Source organism: Neomonachus schauinslandi, chromosome 2 (genome assembly GCF_002201575.2).
Source record: "Neomonachus schauinslandi chromosome 2, ASM220157v2, whole genome shotgun sequence".
NCBI lineage: Eukaryota > Metazoa > Chordata > Mammalia > Carnivora > Phocidae > Neomonachus > Neomonachus schauinslandi.
This window is the reverse complement of record NC_058404.1, coordinates 36,749,857-36,776,789: the sequence shown is the minus strand read 5'-3', so window position 1 is coordinate 36,776,789 and position 26,933 is coordinate 36,749,857. Positions and strand designations below refer to the sequence as shown.

Sequence of the window (26,933 nt, the reverse complement as noted above, 5' to 3'; positions counted from 1 at the left end):
TTTGGATATTTTTCCTGCTTTTTTGAAGACTACTTGACCATAGAGCTGAGGGTCCATTTCTGGATTCTCTATTCTGTTACATTGATCAGTCTGTCTGTTTTTGTGCCAGTACTGTACTGTTTTGATGATTACTGCTTGGTAATAGAGCTTGAAGTCAGGAATTGTGATACCACCAGATTTTCTTTGGAAAAGCTTTTTACAGTTTTCTGTAGTGAGAGTGCAAACACACACGTGCGCATGGGCACACACACACAAAAGTGTGTGTATAGACATTTTACCACTACAAATAAAACGTGGAAATGTTAACACCATCTTTTAGGTCTCAAATCATATAATATAAACATAAAATAAGTAATTATGTAGCTTACTAAATTTTACTTTTAAATACATTTAAAACTATATCACACAAAATTAGCATTTTATTTTTAACCATGAAAAAAAATTTATCAATTGAAGAGAAAGTTTATTATATTTTCCCATTTAGTTCCTCTTTGTTCATCCCTGATGTTACAGGTTTTCCTTTATTATCATTTTATTTCTATCCCCCGAAAATTCTTTAGTCATTTTTTTTAAATGGGGGGGTACCTGGGTGGCTCAGTCATTAACTGTCTGCCTTTGGCTCAGGTCATGACTCCCAACCACTAATGCCAACATAGTATCTCAATTTTCCTTCATTTCAGAATGTCTTTATTTCATCTTCATTCTTAGGGGATATATTTGCTGGATTAAAATAGTGAGTTGAGGGGCACCTGGGTGGCTCAGTCGTTAAGCGTCTGCCTTCGGCTCAGGTCATGATCCCAGGGTCCTGGGATTGAGCCCCTCATCGGGCTCCCTGCTCGGCGGGAAGCCTGCTTCTCCCTCTCCCACGCCCCCTGCTTCTGTTCCCTCTCTTGCTGTGTCTCTCTCTGTCAAATAAATAAATAAAATCTTTAAAAAAAAATAAAAAAATAAAATAAATAAAATAAAATAGTGAGTTGACTTTTTTTTTCTTTTAGCACTTGAAAAATATTGTGCTATATCCTCTGTTTATTGTTCTTTCTGATGAGAAATTCTCTGTTCTATGAGTCGTTGCTCCTCTATAACCAATGTGTTGATTTTCTTTGGCCGATTTCAAGAGATTTAAATATTTTCTCCAGCTATTTAATCATGATGTGTCTGCCATGATTACTTTAGGCTTATTTTGTTAGAAATTGGGGATGTTTTAGCCATTTTCCTTCAAATATTTTTCAGCTCTGTCCCCTTTCTCCCCTTCTGGGACACTAATGGCATTGATATTTGATCTTTTGCCATTGTTCCACTGCTCCTTGTATCTCTGTTAATTTCATAAAAAGCTGTTTTCTCTCTGTTTTCAGATTAGATAATTTATATGAATTAGTCCTTAAATTCATTCTATCTCTAACATGTCCATTTTGCTACTAAGTCCACCTACTCTGATTTTATTTATTTGTTTATTATTTATTTATTTATGATTTCTGTAACTTTCTGTTCTATAAATGTCATTTTCTGTTTCCTTATAGTATATATTTCTTTGGTGAGACTTAATGTTTTTATTTGTTTTATAGATTTTATAATTACTTGAAGCATTTTTATGATAATTTATGAAGGATTTTATTTCAGAGAATGTAATATATAGACTATTTTGGTTTTGCTGTCTGTTGATTATGTTTTCTCACTTCAGTTGAGCTATTTCTGGCTCTTGATATGATAAGTAATTTTGGACTACATCCAGGATATTTCTGAGAAATATGCTATAAGACACTAATTCCTATTTAAATCCTCCATTTCAGAAGAAAGTTTTGTTTCTAAAAACAAATTCTAGATCAGTTCTATGGGCCATTGTTTACATCTCAATTTAGTTTTCATGGCCTTGAGAGATATTCTTTGACATTATGGACATTATACATGCTATTAGGGAGTCTGGATTCTATTGTTTTTCTTTGATGAGTGGTGATTTTTTGTTTCTTTTATCATGCGGTGCTCTTGGTTAAATTCAGAATGGCAACTGTAGACAGTGGAAAGCAGCTCTGGACTCAGTTGAGATCTTTAGTCTTTAGCTAGGTTCAGTGTTGAGGCTGCTCCATGTATGAATGTTTCAGGAGTCAGCCAGAAATGTGGGAGACAGAATTTGGAGGATTCTTTTTCTAAAGTCTTCTCTTTTGTGTATCTATACAGCAGCCACCATTTCTTCATGTCAGATGTTTAATTTCCCAGGCCTGGAGTATCTTTTCTTTTTTTTTTTCTTTTCATGAATGGCCTGTGAACCCACATGCCATGTCAATTATACCTGGCCTTAAGCTGAAAGTCACAAAGACTGTCACTGTTTATAGGTATTTCCTGTGAGCATGGACTCCCAACCACTAATGCTAACTTCTGGTGTGTTTTTTTTTTTAAGTTTTTATTTAAATTCCAGTTAGTAATATTAGTTTCAGATGTATAATATAGTGTTTCAACACTTCCATACAACACCCAGTGCTCATCACAACAAGTGTACTCCTTAATCTCTATCATCTATTTAACCCACACCCCCACTTATCTCCCCTCTGATAATCATCAGTTTATTCTCTATAGTTAAGAGTCTGTTTCTTGGTTTGCCTCATTCTCTCTCTCTTTTTTTCCCTTTGTTTGTTTGTTTTGTTTCTTAAATTCCACATATGAATGAAATCATATGGTGTTTGTCTTTCTCTGACTGATTTATTTTGCTTAGCATAATACTCTCTAGCTCCATCTATGTCTTTGCAAATGGCAAGACTTCATTCCTTTTTTAATGGCCAAGCAATACCCCAGTAGATAATGCTGCTATAAACATTGGGGTACATGTATCCCTTTGAATTAGTGTTTTTGTATTCTTTGGGGGAAATACTTAATAGTGCAATTGCTGGATCATAGGGTAGTTCTATTTTTAACTTTCTGAGGAACCTCCATACTGTTTTCCAGGGTGGCTGCACCAGTTTGCATTCCCACCAACAGTGCAAGAGGGTTTCTTTTTCTGCACATCCTTGCCAACACCTGTTGTTTCTTGTGTTGTTGATTTTAGCCATTCTGACAGGTGTGAGGTGATACCTCATTGTAGTTTTGATTTCTGTTTCCCTGATCATCAGTGATGGTGAGCATCTTTTCACGTGTCTGTTGCCATCTGTAGGTCTTCTTTGGGAAAATGTCTGTTCATGTCTTCTGTTAATTCGTTAGCACTTTTGGGTATCATGCACAGGGAAATAAGTGTAATAAGATCCAACTCCTTCCTGGGCAACTCCTGACCTGAAGCATGTATTAGATTCTATACTATAGATACCAAATTTCTGTCGAAACTATCTAATATTTATTTATTGTTAAAAATGGAGAACATTTTTCCTCTATTTTCATGCACACACAAACACATGCCATAGCTCTTCCTCCTGCCTCCAGCGTTATTGAGATAAAACTGATAAAGTACTAATATATTTAAATTGTACAATGTGATAATTTGGTATATTTACATTATGAAACAATTCCCATAATCAAAGTAACTAATATATTCATCAACTCACATAGTTGTTTTATGAGAATGCTTAAGATGTACTCTCATAATAAATTTCAAGTATATAATACATAATTATGAATTATAGTTCCCATAGTTATATTAGACCCTCAGAACTTATTCATCTTATAACTGGAAGTTTGTACCCTTTGGCCCACATCTCCCCATTTCCCCCTTCCCCTAGCGCCTAGCAAATACAGTTCTACTCTCTGTTTCCATAGTGTGACTTTTTTTTTTTTTAAAGATTTTATTTATTTATTTGACAGAGAGACACAGCGAGAGAGGGAATACAAGCAGGGGGAATGAGAGGGAGAAGCAGGCTTCCCGCGGAGCAGGGAGCCCGATGCGGGGCTCGATCCCAGGACCCTGGGATCATGACCTGAGCCGAAGGCAGACGCTTAACGACTGAGCCACCCAGGCGCCCCTAGTTTGACTTTTTTTAAAGTTACCATATATAAGTGATATCATACATATTCGTCTTTCTCATTTCACTTAGCATAATGTACCCCTGGTCATCTATGTTGTTGCAAATGGAAGGATTTCCTTTTTTGTGACTGAATAATACTCCATTGTATAGATACACTACATTTTCTTTATCCATTCATCTATTGATGGACATTTATGTTGCTTCCAAAACTTGGCTATTTTGAATAATGCTGCTATTAACATAGGGGTACAGATAGTGATTTCATTTATTTTGTTTATATAACCAGAAGTGGGTTTGCTGGCTCATATGATAATTTTATTTTTAATTTTTTAAGGAACTTCCACACTATTTTTCATAATGGCTGTACCAATTTACATTCCCACCAATAGCTTTCCTCCACATCCTAACCAACATTTGTTATCTCATCTTTATGATAATAGCATCTTACCTGGTGTAAGGTGATATCTTATGGTGGGTTTGATTTGCATTCCCCTGATGGTTAGTGATGTTTAGCATCTTTTCATATACCTGTTGGCCATTTGTATGTATTCTTTGGAAAAAATGTCTATTCAAGTCCTTTGCCTATTTTTTAATTGAGTTATTTGGTGTTTTGCTATTGAGTTCTGAGTTTAGGAAATGACCCAGCAATATAAATAGGAGTTATTTTTTATATAATTCCTTATTGGATATAAGGTCTGCAAATATTTTCTTCCATTCCATAGGTTGCCTTTTCATTTTGTTGATTTCTTTTTCCTTTGCTATGGAGAAACATTTTAGTTTGATGTAGTCCCAATTTATATCTTTTTGGTTTTGTTTGTGTCTACTCAAGTATAATTAACATACAATGATATGTTAGTTTCAGGTGTACACTGTAACGATTCAACAATTCTATACATTTTTCAGTGCTCATCAAGATATATGTACTCTTAATCTTTTTTTATCTATTTTGCTCATCTCTCCCCCTCCCCCCCCCCCCTCTGACCACCCCCCGTTTGTTCTCTGTATTTAAGATTCTGGTTTTCTTTTTTTTTCTGTGTTTGTTCATTTGTTTTGTTTTTTTTAATTTCATATATGATTGAAAACATATGGTATTTGTCTTTCTCTGACTGACTTATTTCATATAACATTATGCCCCCTAGGTCAAACCATGTTGTAAATGGCAAGATTTCATTCTTTTATATGCTGAGTAATATTCCATTGTGAGTAATATTCCATTGTGTGTATATATATATACCACACCTTCTTTATCTATTCATCTATCAGTGAACACTTGGGTTGTTCCAGTAATTCCACCACTTGTTAATTTTTGCTTTTGTTGCCTGTGCTTTTGATGTGAAATCCAAAATATCATTGCCAAGACCAATGTCAAGGAGATTTTGCTTATGTTTTCTTCTAAAAATTTTACAGTTTTAGGTCTTATGAGTAAGTCTTTAATCCATGTCACATTAATTTTTGTGAGTGGTGTAAGATAGGGGTACAATTTCATTCTTTTGCACATCATAGCTCTTTTTAATCTGTAGGATCTGTTGTGATGTTCTCTTTTTTATTCCTGTTATTATTTGTGTGTGTTTGTGTGAGTGTGTGTAATCTGTCTTCCTTTCCTTCCTTCCTTTCCTGCACCACTAGGTTATTTTATTTTGTTGCATTACTTTATACAGGGGATTTATTTTCAACTGTATAATTATGGAAGTACAAGACCATGTCTTCTTTTTCTGAGCTGGCAGTAAAAGGTCAGCTTCTGGTTATTACAACTTTCCCTAAAATCTGGTGATCAGCCAGTTATCATCTTTGATGTTTTGCTGTGGCTTTAAGTTTCTTTTAAATTCTGTTATTGGGATTTGGCCTTTCTTTCATACTTAGCTCTTATAGGGTAAAAAGAAAGGAAACCATTTACTATTAGCTATTAACTAGTTTTTCCATGTTTTCATTCACACACTTGCACATACATACACACAGTCTCATTTTTTTTTCTTTTAGGTATGAATTACTTAAATTTTATCATAAATTTCACTTGATGTAGAAAAATAAGAGAAACTAAGTATTTTGCTTGTGATGATCAATGGGATGAGAAAAGTTTCCCAATTTATTTAAGTTAAATAATATGACATACCACTCTGCACTGCCAGCAACCTTTTAAAAATAACTTCTCCTTCCAAGTGTTTTTACCATGGCTTTGCCTATAACTCTAATTTCTGTTAATTTTTGTTTTTACTTCATTCATTATACTACAACATTTTAATGAGCTCCCATACAAGCACCTTAATCCTATTTATATTGCTGGGTCATTTCCTAAATGTTACACTTCAGCTTAAATACTAATTCACAAATATTAAATAATTATACTCCACCTCAAAATTCTCTATTGGAGCACTTCATTTTCTTTAGAACACTTTTCACGATCTCTTTGTATTTGGGAAGTTTAAGTCTCTTGTTTATTTTTTTCTCCCCTTCTGTAATGGAAGCTCCTAGTGTGATAAAGTCCATTTCTTCATGCATACCACTACATTTTCATCTTCTGTTAATGTGCTTGACACATGTGTATATTGAATTAGTATTTGTTAATTGGATGAACTGATTTAATGAGAAAGTTAAATAAATGTGTTTTATGTTGATTGCATCAGAAATACTATGGCTATAGAATTTGAGCATGTCAAATATTAAACCAAAAAATACTTCTAGCTTGATCATTCTTTACACTGTTGCATGGTTCTTAGTCAATTAATCAGTATGGATAGTCTTATCAATGACATATCAAAATAACATGTTGTAAAATATGCTTAACATAAAAAGTATTAAAATATAAAATTTTATAGGAACAAATGTTTTAATGTATTACTTGCTTTTGTTAACTTCTTGTATGATGGTTTTCCCTTCAATCTTCTTTATTTTTAGTATCCAGATACAATAACTTTGGAGGGATTTTCAGTTATTATAGCTCAACTACTTGGGCTTAAAATGGGATTAACATATGATGATATTGATAAATGTTCTTGTCCAAGATCTACATGCATAATGAATCATAAAGCAGTGTAAGACTCTTTTTCTTCTTAATTAATTTCAATATATATTTGTGAAGTTGTTTACAAGATGTGATGTTTTTTTATTCTTTATATTCAACTCCATGTCAAAAATTGGAAAAGTATGTTGTGCACAAAGAGATATCACACTAACAAATTTGTCTAAATAATATGACTCCAGGAAAGTGGTAAATTACATGATTAAGAAATGCTCACTTGGGGGGATTAGCGGAAAATTTTTAAGATTTGTGAAGACTGTGAAATATTATGTAAACATGGTGCTATTGTTTTGGTTATTGTAGTATATCGCATTCAAAGCAAACATCTAAAATTACCCTCAGTGATCTAGTACTGGCAGCTTTGGCTAGAATTTTAAGAGAAAGTAAAAGGAGGAAAGGTTTGAGGAGGGAAAAAAATTGTCCCTATTTATGGATATTATGATTGACTACCTACATATATTAACAGAATTAGTATGCAATTAAAACAACAACATTAAACATTAAGATGGGAGAAAAAACATATTATCTATAGACTGAAAGAAATAAAGAGAAGAGAGGGAAAAGACGATTTTGGATATAATGAAGACTTAAGAACAAAATCATTGAGTAAATTAGAGAGGATAGAATTTAGCGCATAAGTAGAGAGGCTGACTTTTATTGGAGCTGAGTATATTCAATTATTGTTATAAGATGTTAGCAGAGTAAATAGATAAAGATGTAGGTAGTTTGGTTAATGGAGGTATAAAGATGAGGGCAATTTCTTCTGAAGTTCAGAGTAAGGAGTATAAAAGCTTGGATAAAAGATGTGAAACACTTGTCTTGGAGCCTAGAAATTAGAAATGACAAGAATGTGATAGGATTGTTGGGCTTTTTGAAGATATACTTAATATTAGTAATTACAAATGTAATGTGAATTCAAACAGCATGTTATTTATTCTAGTCCATATAATTTCAGCTACCAAAGTCTCTATATAAAGACAATAAATAGTTGAGGTTTTGTCAAGTTAATGTCCATGGGATTCAAAAAGAGTTAGGGTTGCAGGAAAAGCTATGTTCCCTTAAAATAATTATTTCAATTTTTCCTAGCCCACCCTTGGAGTTTGGGATTAGAAATTAGAGTACTTTGAAATAGTTGCCTTAGCTTAACTATTTTATAGTTGTCTTTAGACCTGGTTGGTAATCTTCCCCACAAAAAGCAAATCAATTAATATTTACTTTGAAATGTCTTGGTCTATTAAAATTCTATATACTTAGGCTAACACATTCATTTCTTCCTTTTCATGGCCATCTTTTAAGCAAAGATATAAAAAAATAAATTGCTTTGTTCACACTTTAAGCAAAAGTTCCAAGTTCTAATTAGTACTTTTAATTTTTACTCAAAAAGCATGTGACCCAAGTAGAAAATAACCTGTTTCTATTTTTTCTTCTTAAATTTTTATTTAAATTATTGTTAATTAACATACAGTGCAATATTGGTTTCAGGATTGGAATTTAGTGATTAATCTAAGTCTCTGTCTATTTTTAAACTAATTTTGTATAAAAAATATCGGTGCTCAAAATTTGTAGCTTTTTGCCTGAGAATGGCCTGCAAAAGTGGAGTGGCACTGATAGCTATTGAAACAAAGTAGTTAAAAGTAATAGAAAGTTGCTTAAATAATATTATTCCTTGTGATAGTCTTCCCATTTTCCCATATTTATTCCATTACAAATGACTGTCAGTGAAAGCTAAAACATTCCTTTCTTTTCTCACTCTCCCAACTCCAAAACCTTAGCAGCTATACATTTATTTCCTTGGAGGCTCAGCTATGGCTGTTTTGGAGTTATTATTTCAGACATGATTGCTTAGACTGACACTGTGCAATAGAAATAAAATGTGACCTACATATGTAATTTTAACTTTTCTAGAGCTGCATTAAAAAATTTTAAAAATCAGATGAAGTTAATTGCAGTAATATATTTTAATAATATATTTTATTTAATCAATATATCAAAAATATTATCATTCCAACATTCAATCAACATAAAAATTATTAACTGGATATGTTATATTCTTGTATGTGCATGTGTATTAATAGAGGATGTATATGAGAGAAAAGAGTCCAGGATTACACCAGTGTTATCCGCCTGAGAAACCAGAATAGAGTTGCCCGAACTGAGAATAGTGAATGGTACAGTCTTGGCTTAGAAGACCAGTAGTCAATATTGTACATAGTTTTTCAAAATGTCTATTGGAGATCCATTAGACATATATCTTTTAAATATTCCACTAGAAATATAGCTGTGAACATGAAAATAAAAACCTTCACAGAACTTATATTTTAGTGCACAACTTAAGTCACATAAAAACAAATTTAAAAAATACAAATGAGCTTCTTTTTACATGATGCAAAAGTTCCATGTAGAATAATAAATATTGACAGTGGAAGAAGAATGCGGGAGGGGACACAATTTTATATAATGTCAAGAAAGACCTCTTTGGAAGATTACATTTGAGTAGACATCTGACTGAAATGAAGGAGGGAAGCTTTGGATATATGAGAGAAGAGCATATTAGATAGACAGAAAGATAGATGATAGGTAGATATTTAAACATTACACTTTATTGCTTTCCTGGAAAGATACATTTCCAATGGTATTTTTAAAAAAGAATGTTAAAGATAAATAATGATAAATTAAAATTTATTCATGCTTGTATTCATCTCTGATCAGGTACAAGTTTTTCATTTGCCATCTGGCAATTCATATCATTATATATGGGGGCATTATTTAGGTGGAGTTTTATTAGCCTGAGGATTTACCTGAGGATTATTATTTCATTGTAGGGGTTCCAGTGGTATAAAGATTTTTAGCAACTGTAGTGTACATGACTATAAATATTTTGTTTCAAAATTTGAGGCTAAATGTCTTCAGAACTTTTCAAATTTGCAACCGGTATATCAAAATCAATCAGTATGTGGTAATGGGATTTTGGAACCTAATGAAGAATGTGACTGTGGCAGCCAAGAGGTAAGCAATAAAAATTGGGATTTGAGCATAATTTCTTGTGTATCTAATAAATGGTTTTCATGGTATATATGGGATAATATATGAAAGTATGTCTTTAATACAGAACTTAGATATGAAAATGAGTGTAAGTTTTAGGATACATGAATCGCTTTTCCAACCCTCTTCAGTTGAGAAAACAAGTAAGTCATGAAAACTTGGTTTGCACACACTGCTTCCAAGTATGCCAGTGGAGAGGTTTTGCACATCTAGGCTAAGTGCTTGGCTTTTTATCCTCTACTTATTTCCTAACTCATGTGACCCCAGTCTGTTTTCTCTATAAACTTTTCCTGAATTTGGTCCAAATTTTCCCATCTCTTTTGGTTGCAAAAATGGTGAAACATTATAATAATTTTTTCTTAATCCTCAAGCATTCTTGCATTTCCAAGTTTCAGGATGATCAAAACTTGTTCTATTTGCTCACTTCTAAATATAGATATCCATTCTACGACACTCCTATTAACAAAATACTCTCTGTACACTATTCTCAACAGATAAGACCACACATTTAATCTAATATCATTATTATGTAATATTTTGCAATTCCTCTCTATTTAAATAAAATAAAACTTAATGATTAGTCCCCCAGCAGTTATATGAATTTCTTATCCACCTACAAAAAGAGCTGACCACCCTCTGTTTACATAACATTAAATCTTTACAAGTTATCTTAATCCCCCACTCTTCCCAAAAGTTTGTGTGTGTGTGTGTGTGCGCGCATGTGTAGGTTTTCCATTTATCTCAGGTCTTTCTTTCTTTCTTTAGAGAGTGGGGTGGAGAGGGACAGGAGAGAGGGAAAGAGAGAATCTCAAGCAGGCTCCACACCCAGTGTGGAGCCCAATGCAGGGCTTGATCTCACAACCCTGAGATCCTGACCTGAGCCAAAATCAAGAGTCAGACACTTAACCAACTGAGCTACCCAGGCAGCCAGTTATCTCAGATTTCCTAATGTCATTTTACTTTTCTGATTAGTGGTACTAAGCTCATCTCATATTCATATCCTCCTAAGTATGGCGCCTATTTCCTCCCAAAATGTCTGGTTATTTTTAATGAAGGATAGAATAAAGCAACATAATCCATAATCTGGAGCTACAACTGCACATTATGAGCTTCCAGCTACAGGCTGTAAGCAGAATGTCCTTTATAGCAGATACTGTCAGTGTCCTACCAGTATCTTCTCAGCATTGATTGTTCCTGGAGAGAGTATTTGGTTCAAGTATCTGAGACTTTTTGTTGGAGTGCTTCCTCTGGTCTCAATAGCATACTCAGCTTTTAGCAGGATGGGCTTAAAGCACTTGGGGCTAATGATCAGTCCACAAATAATTATGAAGAGTAGTTGGTGAATAAATGCCCCAGATTCCTTACCCCTTATAAGGAGATTCTCTGAGATATGCTCTATATCAGAGCTGTGCAAACTGCCCAGTAGGTCAAATTCAGCTGCCACCTACTTTTGTAAATGGAACTTTATTGGAATGCAACCATGTCTATATGTTTGCATATTGTCTATGGCTGCTTTTGTGCTATAATGGCAGAGTTGAACACTTGCAATAGAAGCCATATGGTGAACTATTTTAGCAAAGTTGCAAATATTTGTCATTTCATCCTTTAGAGAAAATGTTTACAGAAAATGTCCTCTGTTTCATATCATTTCCTAGAGGTACCTGTGGGGTTTAGCTTTAGCCCAAAAGAGCAGTAAGCAACTCACAAACCCACACATACCACTGCCAGGCTTCTATTCCCTAACATCTGTACTCCCATGACAGTATTTTTGTGGTAGGTAGAATAGACCTTCAAAGATGTCCTCACTTTAATTAGTGGACTTGTGGATATGTTACTTTGCAGAAGTAATTAAGGTTATGGACTTTAAGATGGGGAGACTATCCTGGAGTATATGGGCAGGTCTAATCCAATCAAATGAACCCTTAAAAACAGAGAACCTTCCCCAGGTGAAGTCAGAGAGATGTAGCAGAAGACTCAAAAATACTTGAAGAGAGAGAGACCCAACCTGCAGCTGCTGAAGGAAGACACATGGAAGCACAGAAGGAATGCAATTAGTTTCTAGGAGAAAAAACATGCTCTTGGCTGATAGCCAGCAAGGAAACAGGAATCTCAGTCTTATAACGACAGAAACTGAATTTGGCAGAATCTGAATGAGACTTGAGGTGAATTGCTTCCCAAAGCCTCCAATAAGGGACATAACCTTATTAACATCTCGATTTTACCCTTGTGAGACTACAAGCAGAGGATCTGGACTAGTTTATGTACTTGAACTTCTGATCTATAGACTATAAGATAATTATTTAATTATTTTAAGTTGCTGAGTTTTTGGTAATTTGTGACAGCCTCATTAGGGAACTATTACACTTGCCAAATAAATTACTTATATGCATCCTTGTTTCAGAGTCTGTTTCTTAGGCAACTAAAGCCAAATCAGCTGGTACCAGAAGTTTCCTAGGAAGCAGACACCTAGGATAGGATTCTGAAAGTGGATGTATTGTTGGCCAGGTAGCAAAATGTACTCATTTCTTGGTTTGGGACATTTGAGATGATGGACTTTAGAAATTTAAACCTTCAAATTCCTGGGAAACCCCTGGGCTGGGAAGTGACTGCTAGCCCCATGGTGGAGGAAGGCAACCTCACATTGCCTAGAGGCCATACAAAGACTCCACATGAGATGGATGTCTCACAAGATGATGCTTGTTCTTTTCAAGATCTGTCCCTGCCTTACCTCATTGGTTCTAGACTATGTCAAGTCTAAACATAGCCCAAGTGAGGAAGTACTCTCTGCTATTACAATAAAGAGATTATTTTTAAGAACATACTGATATATATAGACAAAAACCTGGATAATATGCAGGAATGGATGCTAAGAATGCTGTCCCCGAGGTATTAAAATATAGGCCTGGATAGGGTAGAGTTTATTGACAGGGGGATACTCTCTAGTGAATCAAGATTTGATAGGCAAGGAGACCCATGGCCAGTCTTGATTTGCTGCTGGATGAATCCTTGAAGATTGCAGTCTAACCCAGAATAAAGGAGGTGGATATGCCAGTACGTCTTTATTTTTATTTTTTTATTGCAAGAACTACCTTAATAGAGAAATATGGAAGGGGTCAAAAGCTCAGAATAGTGATCATATTATAATAAAATATAAGAATACAAAATCTAGCACCCAATTATTTGTGTGGCTCACAGGGTACTGCTTTCACTAAGGCAATGAAAAAATGCACTACTAAGGAGGTACTTATATTATTGAAAATCTCAGTGGTAACCTTCTTTTATAGACAACAGTTAATGGCTGGAAGTGTCATTACAGAATTGGGCACCCTGGTGTCACTGGAAATCACTGAATACCAAAATAGCAGAGGCCGAGTGGCAGTGCTTAACAATAACAGCCAAAATGGATGAAATTAGCATAAAGGAAAGAGAGGCAGAGATGGCCACTACTGGTTTTGACCTGCATGGATTTATACTGATAATTAAGAAAGATCTGGGTAGTCAATTACCATATTTCTTGGTGTATATAACTAAAAATTAAGAAAAAGTGAGCAGAGGATTGATACCAATTACTACAGATCTCTTGATAATCTCTTGCTACATTTTCAGACCCAAGCCAGTCTCAGCTTGAGTTCATTGTTCAGGTAGAGGATGAAATCCTACAATGCTCCAGTAAGGACAGAAAGCAGCAATTTCCTCATTCATTCCCCTCTCCAACAGAGTGACCTATAGTCTTTTACTGAAGTAACTGTACACTGGGGAACGGGGAATACCCAGATCATTGTAAGATGATTCAAGTACAGAATCTTTGCTCATGGTATTCACATGAGAGGACCCAACACATCATCATTAGTAGAGTGAGGGTATAGAGAATCCAGGTAATACCTGGAGTCCTTGAAAAAGGCCACCTCACAGTAGGTTCAGTGGACCCCAGTTTCTCACAGATTCTGCATCCAAGCATCCTGCAACCAAATGTAAGTTGTTTGAATAAATAGATAGTTAGAAATGCCCCTATTGACACTAATAAAAAAATTCAGCAACAATAACTAAGATGGGACATCGATATAGATCTTATGTAACATGACATTAAAATGGTAAGATGATATCATGAACAACATTATACTACCAAACTTAACAACCTAGATTAAATGGACAAATTCTTTGAAAAAAAACATTTGCAAAAACCAACAGGAGTAGACATTTAAAATGTGAATAGCATTATTAAGAAAATTATGCTAAGGAAATCCTATTTTCTCATCAAAACTTCTCATCAAAGAAAAGCCCATACCACATGGCTCTCCTGGTGATTTTTTTTAAATTAATTAAAGCACAGTATAGAGAATATAGTCAATGATACCATAATAGCATTGTATAGTGACAGATGGAAACTATACTTGTGGTGAACATAGCATAATGTATAGAGAAGTTGAATCACTATGATGTACACCTGAAACTAAGGTAATTTTGTGTGTCAACTATACTCAAATTAAAAAAAGAAATTATGCTGATTTTATACATTGTTTAAATTATAGAAAAAAGGCAATATGTTCTAAGTCATTTTTTTCATCTAGAAATAAAAACTAAGTCTATGCATCCATTTTAATAATTTGAGACAATTCCCATCCCTAGCAAATTAAACACAAATGTGCACACACAAACACACACATACTGTGATTAAAATGAGGTGGTATTGGCAAAAAAAAATACAAAAAATTTAAAGTGAATATAGTCCATATCTTAATCATTGCTGTGTTGCCAGTACATAGACTAACATCTAGTACATACAAGGTACTCAACAAATACTTGTTGATTCAATGAATGTGTGGATAGTGTAATTATCTTTATAATTATATATCATTTGTATCAATGAATAAGGATTAGTGTATTTAGAATATCCATTAGTCATAATAATACTTGGAGAGTTTATTCGAAAGATTTTCTTAATGAGAACTAAGGAAAAATATAAGGAATTTTTATAGAAAGAGTTGATTTGGAGGAAACCTTGCCTTAATAAACATCAAATATACTTTGAGCCTGTTTAATTGCATTCACTGTTGTATTGGGCTATTGTCATAAGAAATGAAAATTGGCATCTATATATCTTTATCTATTTATATATCAACACATATCTATCAAGTGATTTAACCAAATATATAAAAGTTACATAGATACATAACATTCAGTTTCAGGATGGAAATAGATAATGTCAGATTGTTTATCTATAAATCCAGTGCATTCATTATGAGAAAGGAAGAAGCAACCCCTGATGTGCACGATCTGGCCTAATAATATCAGCTGGGCCTTGGTCCTACTAGGAGTTGGCCTGACATGGATGGGTTGTGGGGTTCTCCTGTTGAACATAAATAATTTCATAAAAGCTCAACATCTGTGATCACGATGGATGAAGAAAAAAAGCAAGGCCACTCTCTATGTCTGAACACAAGTAAAACTTGGAAATTGTTCAGGTCACAGAAATGACCAAATACCCTCCTATCCTGGCTAATGTGAGTAATTCCTGCTCCTTTACCAATTTCAGCTTTAGCATTAGTATATCCTTCCTCTTCTAGATAAGCATTATTAAAATACCCAATCAGAGATATACCACTTCTTTTCTGATAGCATCTACTCTGGCAAAGCCCAGAGTCCTTATATGCCCCAAATTACCCAACACAAGCCCAAATTCTGTAATTGTGTGTTCTCCTTTGCTGACACTAGTAATAAATCCAACTTGTTGAACTACAGATGTATTCCAGGTAGTCTTTGGCAGAATGGATGGACATCTATATCTTCATAAATATCCCTCATTTTACACAAATGAAATTCTGTTTTATATACCCACCTACACATGTGGAGTGTGCATTTGTTCTTGTATACACAAATATAAGCACAAGTAATAAATATTTGAGCAAATATCCCACAAAATATAGAGGGATACATTTCAGAAAAAATAAATCTGTAAGTTTTAAATAGCAATAAAAATATTATAATAAAGTATTGATAATAGTCTTTGCATAATGGAGGTCTTGGTAAAGAGACATAAAACCCAATAGTCATAAAAAAATTAAAAAATTAAAAAAAACAATAGTCAAAAAGAAAGAAGAACATTACAAATTTCACAAAATGACAGGCACCATTAACAAGACAAACAATAGACTGCAAAGAAATGTTATAAACATATAAAAGAGAGAAAAGATAACTGGATACTATGTAAAAGCTTTTCCCACTATTTAGTGGGGAAAAGAAGGAAAAACAAACAAAATACTCAGAGTGGTCAAAAGAAATGATTATTTAATTCATAATGTACAAAATTAAAAATTCATGCTCACAATCACTAGTAATTAGAGAAATGATAACAGAAAATGAGACACCATTTCCCATTAGCTCATTGTAAGTTAAATTGATTTGGTCATAATTAGTATTGATAAATATGGTTGGGAGAGTATCTTCATTTATTGTCCATGAAAGAATACACACACACACACACACACACTCTCAAATAATGATATTGAAGTTACCTCTGGAGAATCTGGGAAGTATAGCAACAATTTCAAATTTTACTCTATATTTTCTATATTATTTCTAGGATGGGAATATTTATAAATATATATCTATTGACATAAAGACATGAAAAAGAAGAAACAAATGGAAAATTAAAAATCAAGAAGAATCTTACCTTTATGTTAAAGGATAAGATCTTTGAAACTGCTTTTTTGAGTAAATAGAAAGTGTTTAATTTTTTATTATTTTTTTAATTTAAATTTATTTTATTATGTTACGTTAGTCACCATACAGTACATCATTAGTTTTTGATGTAGTGTTCCATGATTCATTGTTTTCGTATAACACCGTGTTAAGAATATAAAAATATTAAAGAATTATATAAGTGCAATTTATTTACATGGAAACAATATTTAGTTTAAATTACTACCTCATTTGAATAACAGTTGACTGTCATTTACCTTGTAAAAGAACATAGGGGCACCTGGGTGGATCAGTCCGTTAAGTGTGTGCCTTCGGCTCAGGTCATGATCCCACCAAGCCCTGCCTCCATTTCTCTCTCCCTCTGCCTGCCACTCCCCCCTCCTTGTGCTCTCTCTCTTGCTCACTCTCTTTCTCTCTGTCAAATAAATAAATCTTAAAAAAATTTTTAAAAAATATTTTAAAAATTTAAAAATAAAAATACATATATTTATTAACATGTCCTTTTTTTGTTAATTTCATTACAGTAAAACATGACATATGATTATAAACTAAATGAATTTTAAGTGTAACTATTGCCCAACTCTACTTTAACTTTATTCACAAAATGAAGTCAGAATAAACAAATCACTAAGAAGACAATTGGGGAAGTTTTTCTCTTGGAAACTCAAGTAATGTTACTGATCAACTCCTGTTTTAGATGTTATTTAGTTTTTATAGTTATATGTTCTTTTGGACATTCTAGAAATAATAAAACAATAAAACTTCACTGAATATATTGTATAATTCAAAAGTTGAACACAAAAGTGTATAAATAGAAGCTAAGATTAATAAATAAGAGCTGTTAAGTGGTTGAACTACAATAATATTTCTTATGAAATTTTAGGAATGTCAGTTTAAGAAGTGCTGTGATTTTAATACATGTAAACTGAAAGACTCAGCAAGATGTGGTTCTGGACTATGCTGTACATCAAACTGTGAGGTAAGTTCCCAACATTTATAAAAAAGAAATTAAACTGTGATTATAGAAGTCGATACTAATTAAATTATTGTGGCGTTGATAAAAAGAATATAGAAGTAATTCGGTGTAACAAAATAAAGAGTCCATAAATAACTGCAAGTAAAAAGGAAAACTACTATGAATTAAAGAATGCATCACAGATAGGTACTGATTATTCTGTTGTGTTCAAACCACAGTTTACCATCTTCTAAATTATCAGATAAAGAAAGAGTAAACATATACATGACTATATCAAAATTCTCAAGAAATTGTGAAGTCAAATAAATGGTAAATGACCATGAAAAAATTGTAACACAAATAGACAAATTGCGTAGCAGACAAAATGTATAGCATACAGAATATGCAAAGAACTCTCAGACATTGATAAATAAAAGGCAAATCACACACACACACACACAGGCAAAGGGGGTGCTTAGGCAATTTATAACAGTGAAAGTAGAATTGTTCAATATCTGTACTTCATCTGCAGTAATTAAGGTAAACACAAATAAAAATAATACAGTATCATAAGTTAGTCATCCAAATGGTAATCTTAAAAACAACTGTGTCAGATATTAACCAAAGAGAAGGGATAAAGATCGTTTTTGGAGAGTGTGGAATTTTGAATTGCTACAATCCCTTTGGTGAGCAATATTTGAATATCTCTGAACAGAGTATAAATTACCAGTCAGTTTCTCTCTTATGTACATATGGTAGAAATATGCACATGTATGGAAAGTTCAAAAAAGAACATTAATTACAGAACTGTTCACAGTAGCAAACAATAAACAATATTTGCATTTGAATGGTTATATAAATTATTGTATATTATACAAGAATTAATAACTGCAGGCTAAATATGAGTGCACTAATATGATATTATTTTTTAAGACATGTTTGGATGAGAAATCAAGTTCAATAATGCAAAATATTTTATAATTCCAATTCTGATATATTATATACACATAAATATACCATACGTTCTTTTTGCCCAATTTTTCAATTAAGGTATAACTTACTATACTATAATTTTATTACAGTAAAATTCTTTTAGTGAATGATTCTGAGTGTTATAACAAACTTTCAGTCTTATAATTAGCACCACAATCAAGGGATATGTAATTTTATCACCACTCCTAAAAAGTCACCATGTGCCTCCTTGTATTCAATCCACACCTACACCCACAGACCCTGGTAACTACAGATCCGTTTTCTGCATCTGTAATTTTCCTTTTACAGAAATATAAATTGAATCATATGTATAAACATTGTAATTAGGCATGTTAGCATAATGCATTTGAGACTCATTCATGTTGTGGTGCTTGTTAGTGGCCCATTCCTTTTTTGTTTGTTTAGTTTGTGTTTTCAAAATAGGTATTTATTATTAAAAAATTATACAAACTGGCTTTTTATTTCTCACAAATTATGAAAATTTTTAAACAATTTGTCTCAACCCTCAAAAAAGTGTGCTCTCTCTTTACAGTCCTTAGTGGCAGTACATTTTGATGGTATAGAAACTAACTCACAAACATTCCATATAACTTGGTTAGAATGTACAAAGATATGGCAGAAGGCAGAATCCGTACAGTGATTAAAAAAATACAAATTTAAGTGTTATTGAAGTTATATAGACAGTGAGGATTACAGAATAAATAGTAAACAAACACCTGTGTATAATTTTGCAAAGCAAAAATCATTAGTTTTGTATGTTTTCACTTTGTTTCAGTCTTTCCAAAACACTTTTAAATGCAAAAGTTGAGGGATGCCTGGGTGGTTCAGTTGGTTAATCATCTGCCTTTGGCTGGGGTCATGATCCCGGGGTCCTGGGCTCGAGCCCTGCATCGGGCTCCCTGCTCAGCAGAGAGCCTGCTTCTCCCTCTCCCTCTTCCCCTCTCCCCCAACTCGTATTCTTGCTCACTCTGCTCTCTCTCTCTCTCTCTCAAATAAATAAATAATCTTAAAAAAAAACCCACAAAAGTCGAAAATTTTCCAGTTACCTGAAACTCTAAAAAGCAGCATCATTCAAATAGTGGTTAACTCACAACTGTGTGTGCAACAACCACAACTAACCTCACTATTACTCAGGCATGTCAGAGTACAATCCAAGGCAGAGCCAGTGGCAGCATCCCTGACAGTTAAGAGAAAAAGGCATGAGGAATGGTATGCAGCTCAGGGCATCCAGGTGCTTGCTTGTGGAAAAAGGGTCAAAACTGAAGTGGCTTTCCTTACAGAATCCAAGGTCCTAATTAAAAGCCGCTCCTTTAAACACCTAAATCCTTTTTGATTCCCTCCTCATCAGTAAAACACATATGGTACAAAGTCTTCATACAAAAGAGAAAATTTTCAAAATTGTATTTTATCTCAATGCTAGTAACAACCAATTTAGCAGAAAGAACTACAAAATGCAAATTTTAAAAGGTTTCCTTATTAATGGAACTATAGACTAAGGTAGGAGCCAATTGGGTTTCCCAAAAAACAAAACAATTCTAATGAACTTTAAATTAGAGATCTGATGTCAACACTATTTTAAAAAGCCTTTAAAGAGAAAAAGGCCATTATATCCATATCAAAGTTTTGTTATCTATAGAAGTTGACCTATTTTCAAATAAGTGACATAATTTAGTGTTTAAATTAGCTTTTTAAGCAAAAAAGGCAAAAGCAAAGTGTCTACTGAACTATACACTTTATGATTGATATAGCAAATGTGTATTTTACCACAATTAAGAATAAAGAAAAGAAGGTTACCTTTTGATAATGTATGAGTAACGACACCACAATATCATGCAAAGCACAGGTACATAAGCCTGCTTTCTTATCAGACTTGCACCAGAGATTGGCGAAGCAGGCTGGGCATATACACCAAAGCTGAGGCAATGCCTGGGTTGTACTTCAAGATCACACTGACCGAGGGGTTTGGCATCTACAGAAGCAGGGACATTCTCTCCAGCTGGCTGTTCCTTCTGGAAGAGCTCTTTGATCTGGGTTAATTGGCCATAGAGCTCATTGCTTTTTTATTGCTGAAAATATTGCAGGTATCATAAGGTTGTACCAGAGTCTGTTAATACATCCTCCTCCAGTTGAGGAACATTTCAGTCATTTTCAGGTTTTGGTGATGAAAATACAGCTGCTATAAATAATATTCCTAAGCAGGGTTTGTATGAACATAGAGTTTTATTTCATTTATAAGATTGTTGGTTCATATGGTAAATGTATACAGAGCTTTATAGGAAACCAAAGACCTGTTTTCTAAAGTAGGTACACTATTGTCAATTCCCATCAGCCTTTTATAAGACCTACAGTTGCTCCAAAAATTAAATGTAAACTCTAAAAGTATACAACATGTAGCTTCATTTTATTTTTGCTATTGTTTTAATTTTATTTTATTATGTTATGTTAGTCACCATACATTACATCATTACTTTTTGATGTAGCGTTCCATGATTCATTGTTGCGTATAACACCCAGTGCTCCATGCAATATCTGCCCTCCTTAATACCCATCATCAGGCTAACCCATCCCCCCACCCACCCTCCCCTCTAAAACCCTAGTTTGTTATTGGTTTTTATTTACACTTAAAAAATAATTTTACTGGTTGTCACATAGTTTACAAATCTTTGATTAATCAGAGTCTGATTTCATAAAATATAACACTTCACATGGAGTGAATGAGTCTTATAATAGGACACTCTCATATACTAGAAATGCAAAATACATTGTTACTATTTTTGCTTTATATAGCTTTTATCTTTTAGAGAAGTAAAATAAGGGAAAAATGAATTTAATAACTAACAATAATTATTCCATTTTTTACTCTTAATTTCCTTTTGTATTTTAGATTTCTGTTTATTATCATATTATTTATGCCTGAAGACCTCCCTTTATGATTTCTTGTAATTTAGGTCTGCTGAAAATGACTTCTCTCAGTTATTATTTGCCTTAAGAAAGTCTTTATGTCTCATTAATTTTTGAAATATAGATTTTGTAGGTATAGGATTTTAGGTTGAAATACTCTTTTTTTTTAAATTTCATCACTTTTAAGACACCACTTCATTTGTTACTCATCTTTGTCTCAGTCTATTAAGTATTAATTCAATTAAACAGAACTGTAGAGTGTGTTGGGGGGAAGGGGGTAAACTTCCCTATGAAAAACAATAGATAAAGTACTTCACAAGCCATATAAATTTGCCAATTACTGTAATCTTTATCTGAGCTATGCAAGGAGGCCTTTCTACTTTCAGATAATACTACATATAATGATGTTGATAGCTATTACATACATTGTTTACCATGTGTTGTTCTAAGTACTTTTTACTTTAACTCAGTTTTTTTTTTTTTGAATTTTTATTTAAATTTTAGTTAGTTAACATGCAGTGCAATATTGGTTTCAGGAGTAGAATTCAGTGATTCATCCTTACATGTAACACCCAGTGCTCATCATAACAAGTACCCCTCTTAATATCCACCACCCATCTAGCCCATCCCCCACCCACATCCCTCCATCAACCTTCAGTTTGTTCTCTATTATTAAGAGTATCTTATGGTTTGTTTCCCCTCTCTCTCTCTCTTTCCTCCCCCCTGATATGTTCATGTTTTGTTTCTTAAATTCCATATATGAGTGAAATCATTGTGGTGTTTGTCTTTCTCTGACTTATTCCCCTTAACATAATACATTCTAGCTCCATCCATGCCACTGCAAATGACAAGATTTCATTCTTTTTGATGGCTGAATAATATTCCATTGCATATATATATATGCCACATCTGCTTTATCTATTCATCAGTTTGGCTATTGTTAACAATGCTGCTATAAATATTGGGGTGCTTGTACTCCTTCAAATCTGTATTTTTGAATCTTTTGGGTAAATATCTAGCAGTGCAAGATATTTGAGGTATCATAGGGTAGTTCTATTTTTAACATTTTGAGGAACCTCCATACTGTTTTCCATAGTAGCTGCACCAGTTTGCATTCCCAACAGTGCAATAGGGTTCCCCTTTCTCCACATCCTCACCAACACCTGTTGTTTCCTGACTTGTTAATTGGTGAGGTGATATCTCTTTGTGGTTTTGATTTGTACTTCCCTGATGATGAGTGATGTTGAGCATCTTTTCATGTGTCTCTTAGCCATCTGGATGTCTTCTTTGGAAAAATGTCTATTCATGTCATCTGCCCCTATCTTAACTAGATTATTTGGTGGCCATCATAAAGGCCATGTACAAAAGACCCACAGCTAATACCATCATCAATGGAGAAAAACTGAGAGCCTCTCTTCTACAGTCAGGAACAAGACAGGGATGTCCACTCTCACCATTACTATTTAATACAGTGCTAGAAATTTTAGCCTCAGCAACCAGACAACAAAAACAAATAAAAGCCATCCAGATAGGCAAGGAAGAAGTACAGCTTTCACTATTTGCAGATGACATGATACTCTATGTAGAAACCCAAAAGACTCCACCACAAAATTGTAAAACTAATACATGAATTCAGCAAAGTCACAGGATATAAAATCAATGTACAGAAATCTGTTGCATTTCTATACACCAATAATGACACAGCAGAAAGAGAAATCAAGGAATTGATCCCATTTACAATTGCACTGAAAACCATAAGATGTCTAGGAATAAACATAACGAAAGAGGTAAAAGATCTGTACTCTGAAAACTATAGAACACTGAGAAAGAAATTGAAGAGGACACAAATAAATGGAAAAACATTCCATGCTCATAGACTGGAAGAACAAACTTGTTAAAACATCTATACTACCCAAAGCAGTCTGCACATTAAATGCTATCCCTATCAAAATACCAACAGCATTTTTCGCAGAGCTACATCAAACAATCTTAAAAGTTGTATGGATCCACAAAAGACACCAAATAGCCAAAGCAACCCTGAAAAAGAATAGCAAAGCTGGAGGCATCATGATTCCCGACTTCAAGCTATATTACAGAGCTGTAGTCATCAAGACAGTATGGTACTGGCACAAACATACAAAGATCAATGGAACAGAATAGAAAACGCAGAAATGGACCCCCAACTATAGAGTCACTAATCTTTGACAAAGCAAGAAAGAATATCCGGTGGAAAAAAGACAGTCTGTTCAACAAATGGTGTTGGGAAAACTGGACAGCAACATGTGAAAGAATGAAACTGGACCACTTTCTTACACCATACACAAATATAAATTCAAAATGGATAAAAGACTTAAATGTGAGTCCTGAAACCATCAAAATCCTAGAGGAGAACACAGGCAGAAAGCTCTTTGACCTCGGCCATAGCAAATTCTTACTACACATGTCACCAAAGGCAAGGAAAACAAAAGCAAAAATGAATTATTGGGACTTCATCAACATAAAAAGCTCTGCACAGTGAAGGAAACAACAAAACTAAAAGGCAACCTACAGAATGGGAGAAGATATTTGCAAATGAAATATCTGATAAAAGGTAGTATCCAAAATCTATAAAAAATGTATCAAACTCAACACTCAAAAAAACAAATAATCCAGTTTAACTCAGTTTAAAACTACCAAAAACTCTCTGAGAGAATGATTATCATCCTGAGTTTACAAATGAAGCAACTGCAAATGAGAGAGATTATGTATCTCACCCACACAAATAAGCTAGTGAAAATCCAAGCAAGAAATTGAAACCAGGCAATTTGGCTCTTGGTCACTTCAAGAACAAAAATGTAGAGGCATTGTTCTTCCAATTTTGAGAAACAGGTATGTGTTACCCATTTAGGCTCCTTCCAAATGCAGGTTGAGTCAGATGGCTTCCCAATGCAGAACGCAGAACAGTTATAAACCCTCTGTCAGAAGGGATCATTTTACATTTGAGATAGTTACTTTCCTTCAGACTTCATAATGAATACTGTACCTGACATTTCCTTCAGAGAACTCACAACCTTGGGAATTCTATGATTCCTCCAAATATCAATAATTAGGCATATTTTATTGATAAATCCCTTCACTAAGCAAGTAAGAATAGTCATTCACAAGAACATGATTTTCTTTTTCTTTTTCCTCCTAGATATCAGTAGCAGGCACTCCATGTAGAAAGAGTATTGATCAAGAATGTGATTTTACAGAATATTGCAATGGAACATCTAGTAATTGTGTTCCTGATACTTATGCATCAAATGGAATGTTGTGCAGGTTGGGAACTGCATATTGTTATAATGGACGATGCCAAACTACTGATAACCAGTGTGCCCAGATATTTGGAGAAGGTATTGCTCTTTCTTATATATTTCTTTTACCTTAAATTTGGATTCCTCTATATGATAAAATACATATCACACAACTCTAGAAGTAGAAGAACTTGAATCTCAAGCTCAATAAGGTTAAGATTAAGGTTGTGGATAGAAAAAGAATGAGAACTACAACTGGGATGGGAACAGTTGAAAATATGTTCCGCCCAGTTTTAGAAATGGTAACTTTAAGGACAGGGGTATTAGGGCACGTACTGCATGGAGCACTGGGTATTATACGAAAACAATGAATCATGGATCACCACATCAAAAACTAATGATGTATTGTATGGTGACTAACATAACATAATAAAAGAAAAGAAAAGAAAAGAAAAAGAAAAAAAATTGAATTAAGGAAGATGTTTTTAGAGGATAGTAGTATAGTATTATATAGTATCTCCAGAATAATACTGTACATTCCTCTTCTCATGGTTTGATTTTTGCTTCTTGTACTGAGCAACCTGGGCAAAAATCCATGTTTACCACTCATAATTTACATAGAAATTGGAATGGCAAATCAGTAAATTCTAGAATTTTACTTAAATTTCTTTTACTTCACATCTTCATGATCTAATTTTAATGGCATAAAACAAGAAGTTCAGAGTAAATTTCACTCAAGTATAATCATATTTCTTAACTGAGGAACTGCTAGGATAACAGTAGTCATAGGCCACTGATCAAAATTCATTTCTATATTTTCTTTTTAAACAGTTTTTCCAAGTAATTCAAATGAGAGTTGTGTATATATGCTTGCTTTTTATGCAGTAACTATTCATAATACCCCAATATGATTTTTTAGAGGGATTAAATGTAATTTGAACAGATCAAAATCACTCAGTGAAATGTATTCAGATCAATCATTTACTAATTGAGCAAAAGTAGTATAAGCACCATTTTTCAGTTATTTGCCCAGCAGTAATAAGGTGTATAGTTTATACCAAATGACATGGTATGCAATTTGTATTGTCTTCCTAATTATTTGAAACTTTTCCTTAGTAACAAGTTTCAGATTAGGTGACTTAACCAACATTTAACCAGAGCTGCAGAGCTATAATCTCCTAAATCACAGATCAGTGGTATTTTCTGTAGGCTGTATTTTCAGGATTCCACTCAATAAATGAAAAAAGGAGGGATGTTTCTTTGCTGTTTTTCTTTTTCAATGCTTACTTGCATTTAATAAAATATTATTTGTCATTGTCACAGTAACTTTAGATCAAGGTTTAATATATTATTTAAAAATAAAATTAAATAATACTCTCTATAACATCCATTAAAGATTGTCCAGGCCATACTCTTCTTTTTCATTAAATAGAGCTTTGATCCAGAATTGAACTACTTGTCACTTGACATCTTTTTGAGTTCTAACTAAAATAAGGATCTTTAAGTAAGACTTAACCATTAATGTGTATTTCCTCCTCTAATATATGCTCTAGTATCCCACAAAACTTACCCAACTGCGTCAAAATTTGATCTTTTGATATAGTTCATTCATTCATCCCTCCCTTTTTCATTTATTGAGCTCCTATCTGGGGGAGGCACTTTTTTCTTATTCTTATGTTACCAAAAACTATAAGGCAAAAGGCTGTACTTAAGACAAGAACACACAAAGATGATAGCATTCAACAAGATGAAAATTGTCACATGGCTATTGTACTCATGCAGCTTATGATCAAGAGACAAAGACAGTAAACACATAAATACAAAAGAAATATGAAACCTTTAATTGTGCTAAGTGCAGTTAAAGAATGCTGGGGGAAAAAAAAGGTGTAGTGGACAAGGGAAATACTGCCTGCTGTCCTCATATAATCTCCAGCTGTCAGCTCACTCCTCCAGAATTTGTCTTAACTGCAGACACCTCACCCAAAAGCACAAATCCAATAATTAATTGAGGTGGGGTATAAAGGCCTGACAATTGTGTTCTAATCAGGCACAAATCAAGCACAATTTGTACTCTGGCAGACAGCTACCCATAGGGTTGGTCAAGTCTTTGT

General features: G+C 33.6%; 1 protein-coding gene across 1 annotated transcript in view; it reads left to right on the top strand.

Moving 5' to 3' along the window:
• LOC110573137 (disintegrin and metalloproteinase domain-containing protein 18-like) overlaps positions 1 to 26,933 on the top strand; it is a 214,409-nt gene that overhangs the window by 69,648 nt on the left and 117,828 nt on the right. Inside the window, exons 11-14 of the mRNA XM_021681558.1 lie at positions 6,834 to 6,970; positions 9,780 to 9,963; positions 17,582 to 17,677; positions 24,723 to 24,921. Coding sequence (XP_021537233.1) covers positions 6,834 to 6,970; positions 9,780 to 9,963; positions 17,582 to 17,677; positions 24,723 to 24,921 — 616 coding nt within the window. The remainder of the gene's footprint in view (positions 1 to 6,833; positions 6,971 to 9,779; positions 9,964 to 17,581; positions 17,678 to 24,722; positions 24,922 to 26,933) is intronic.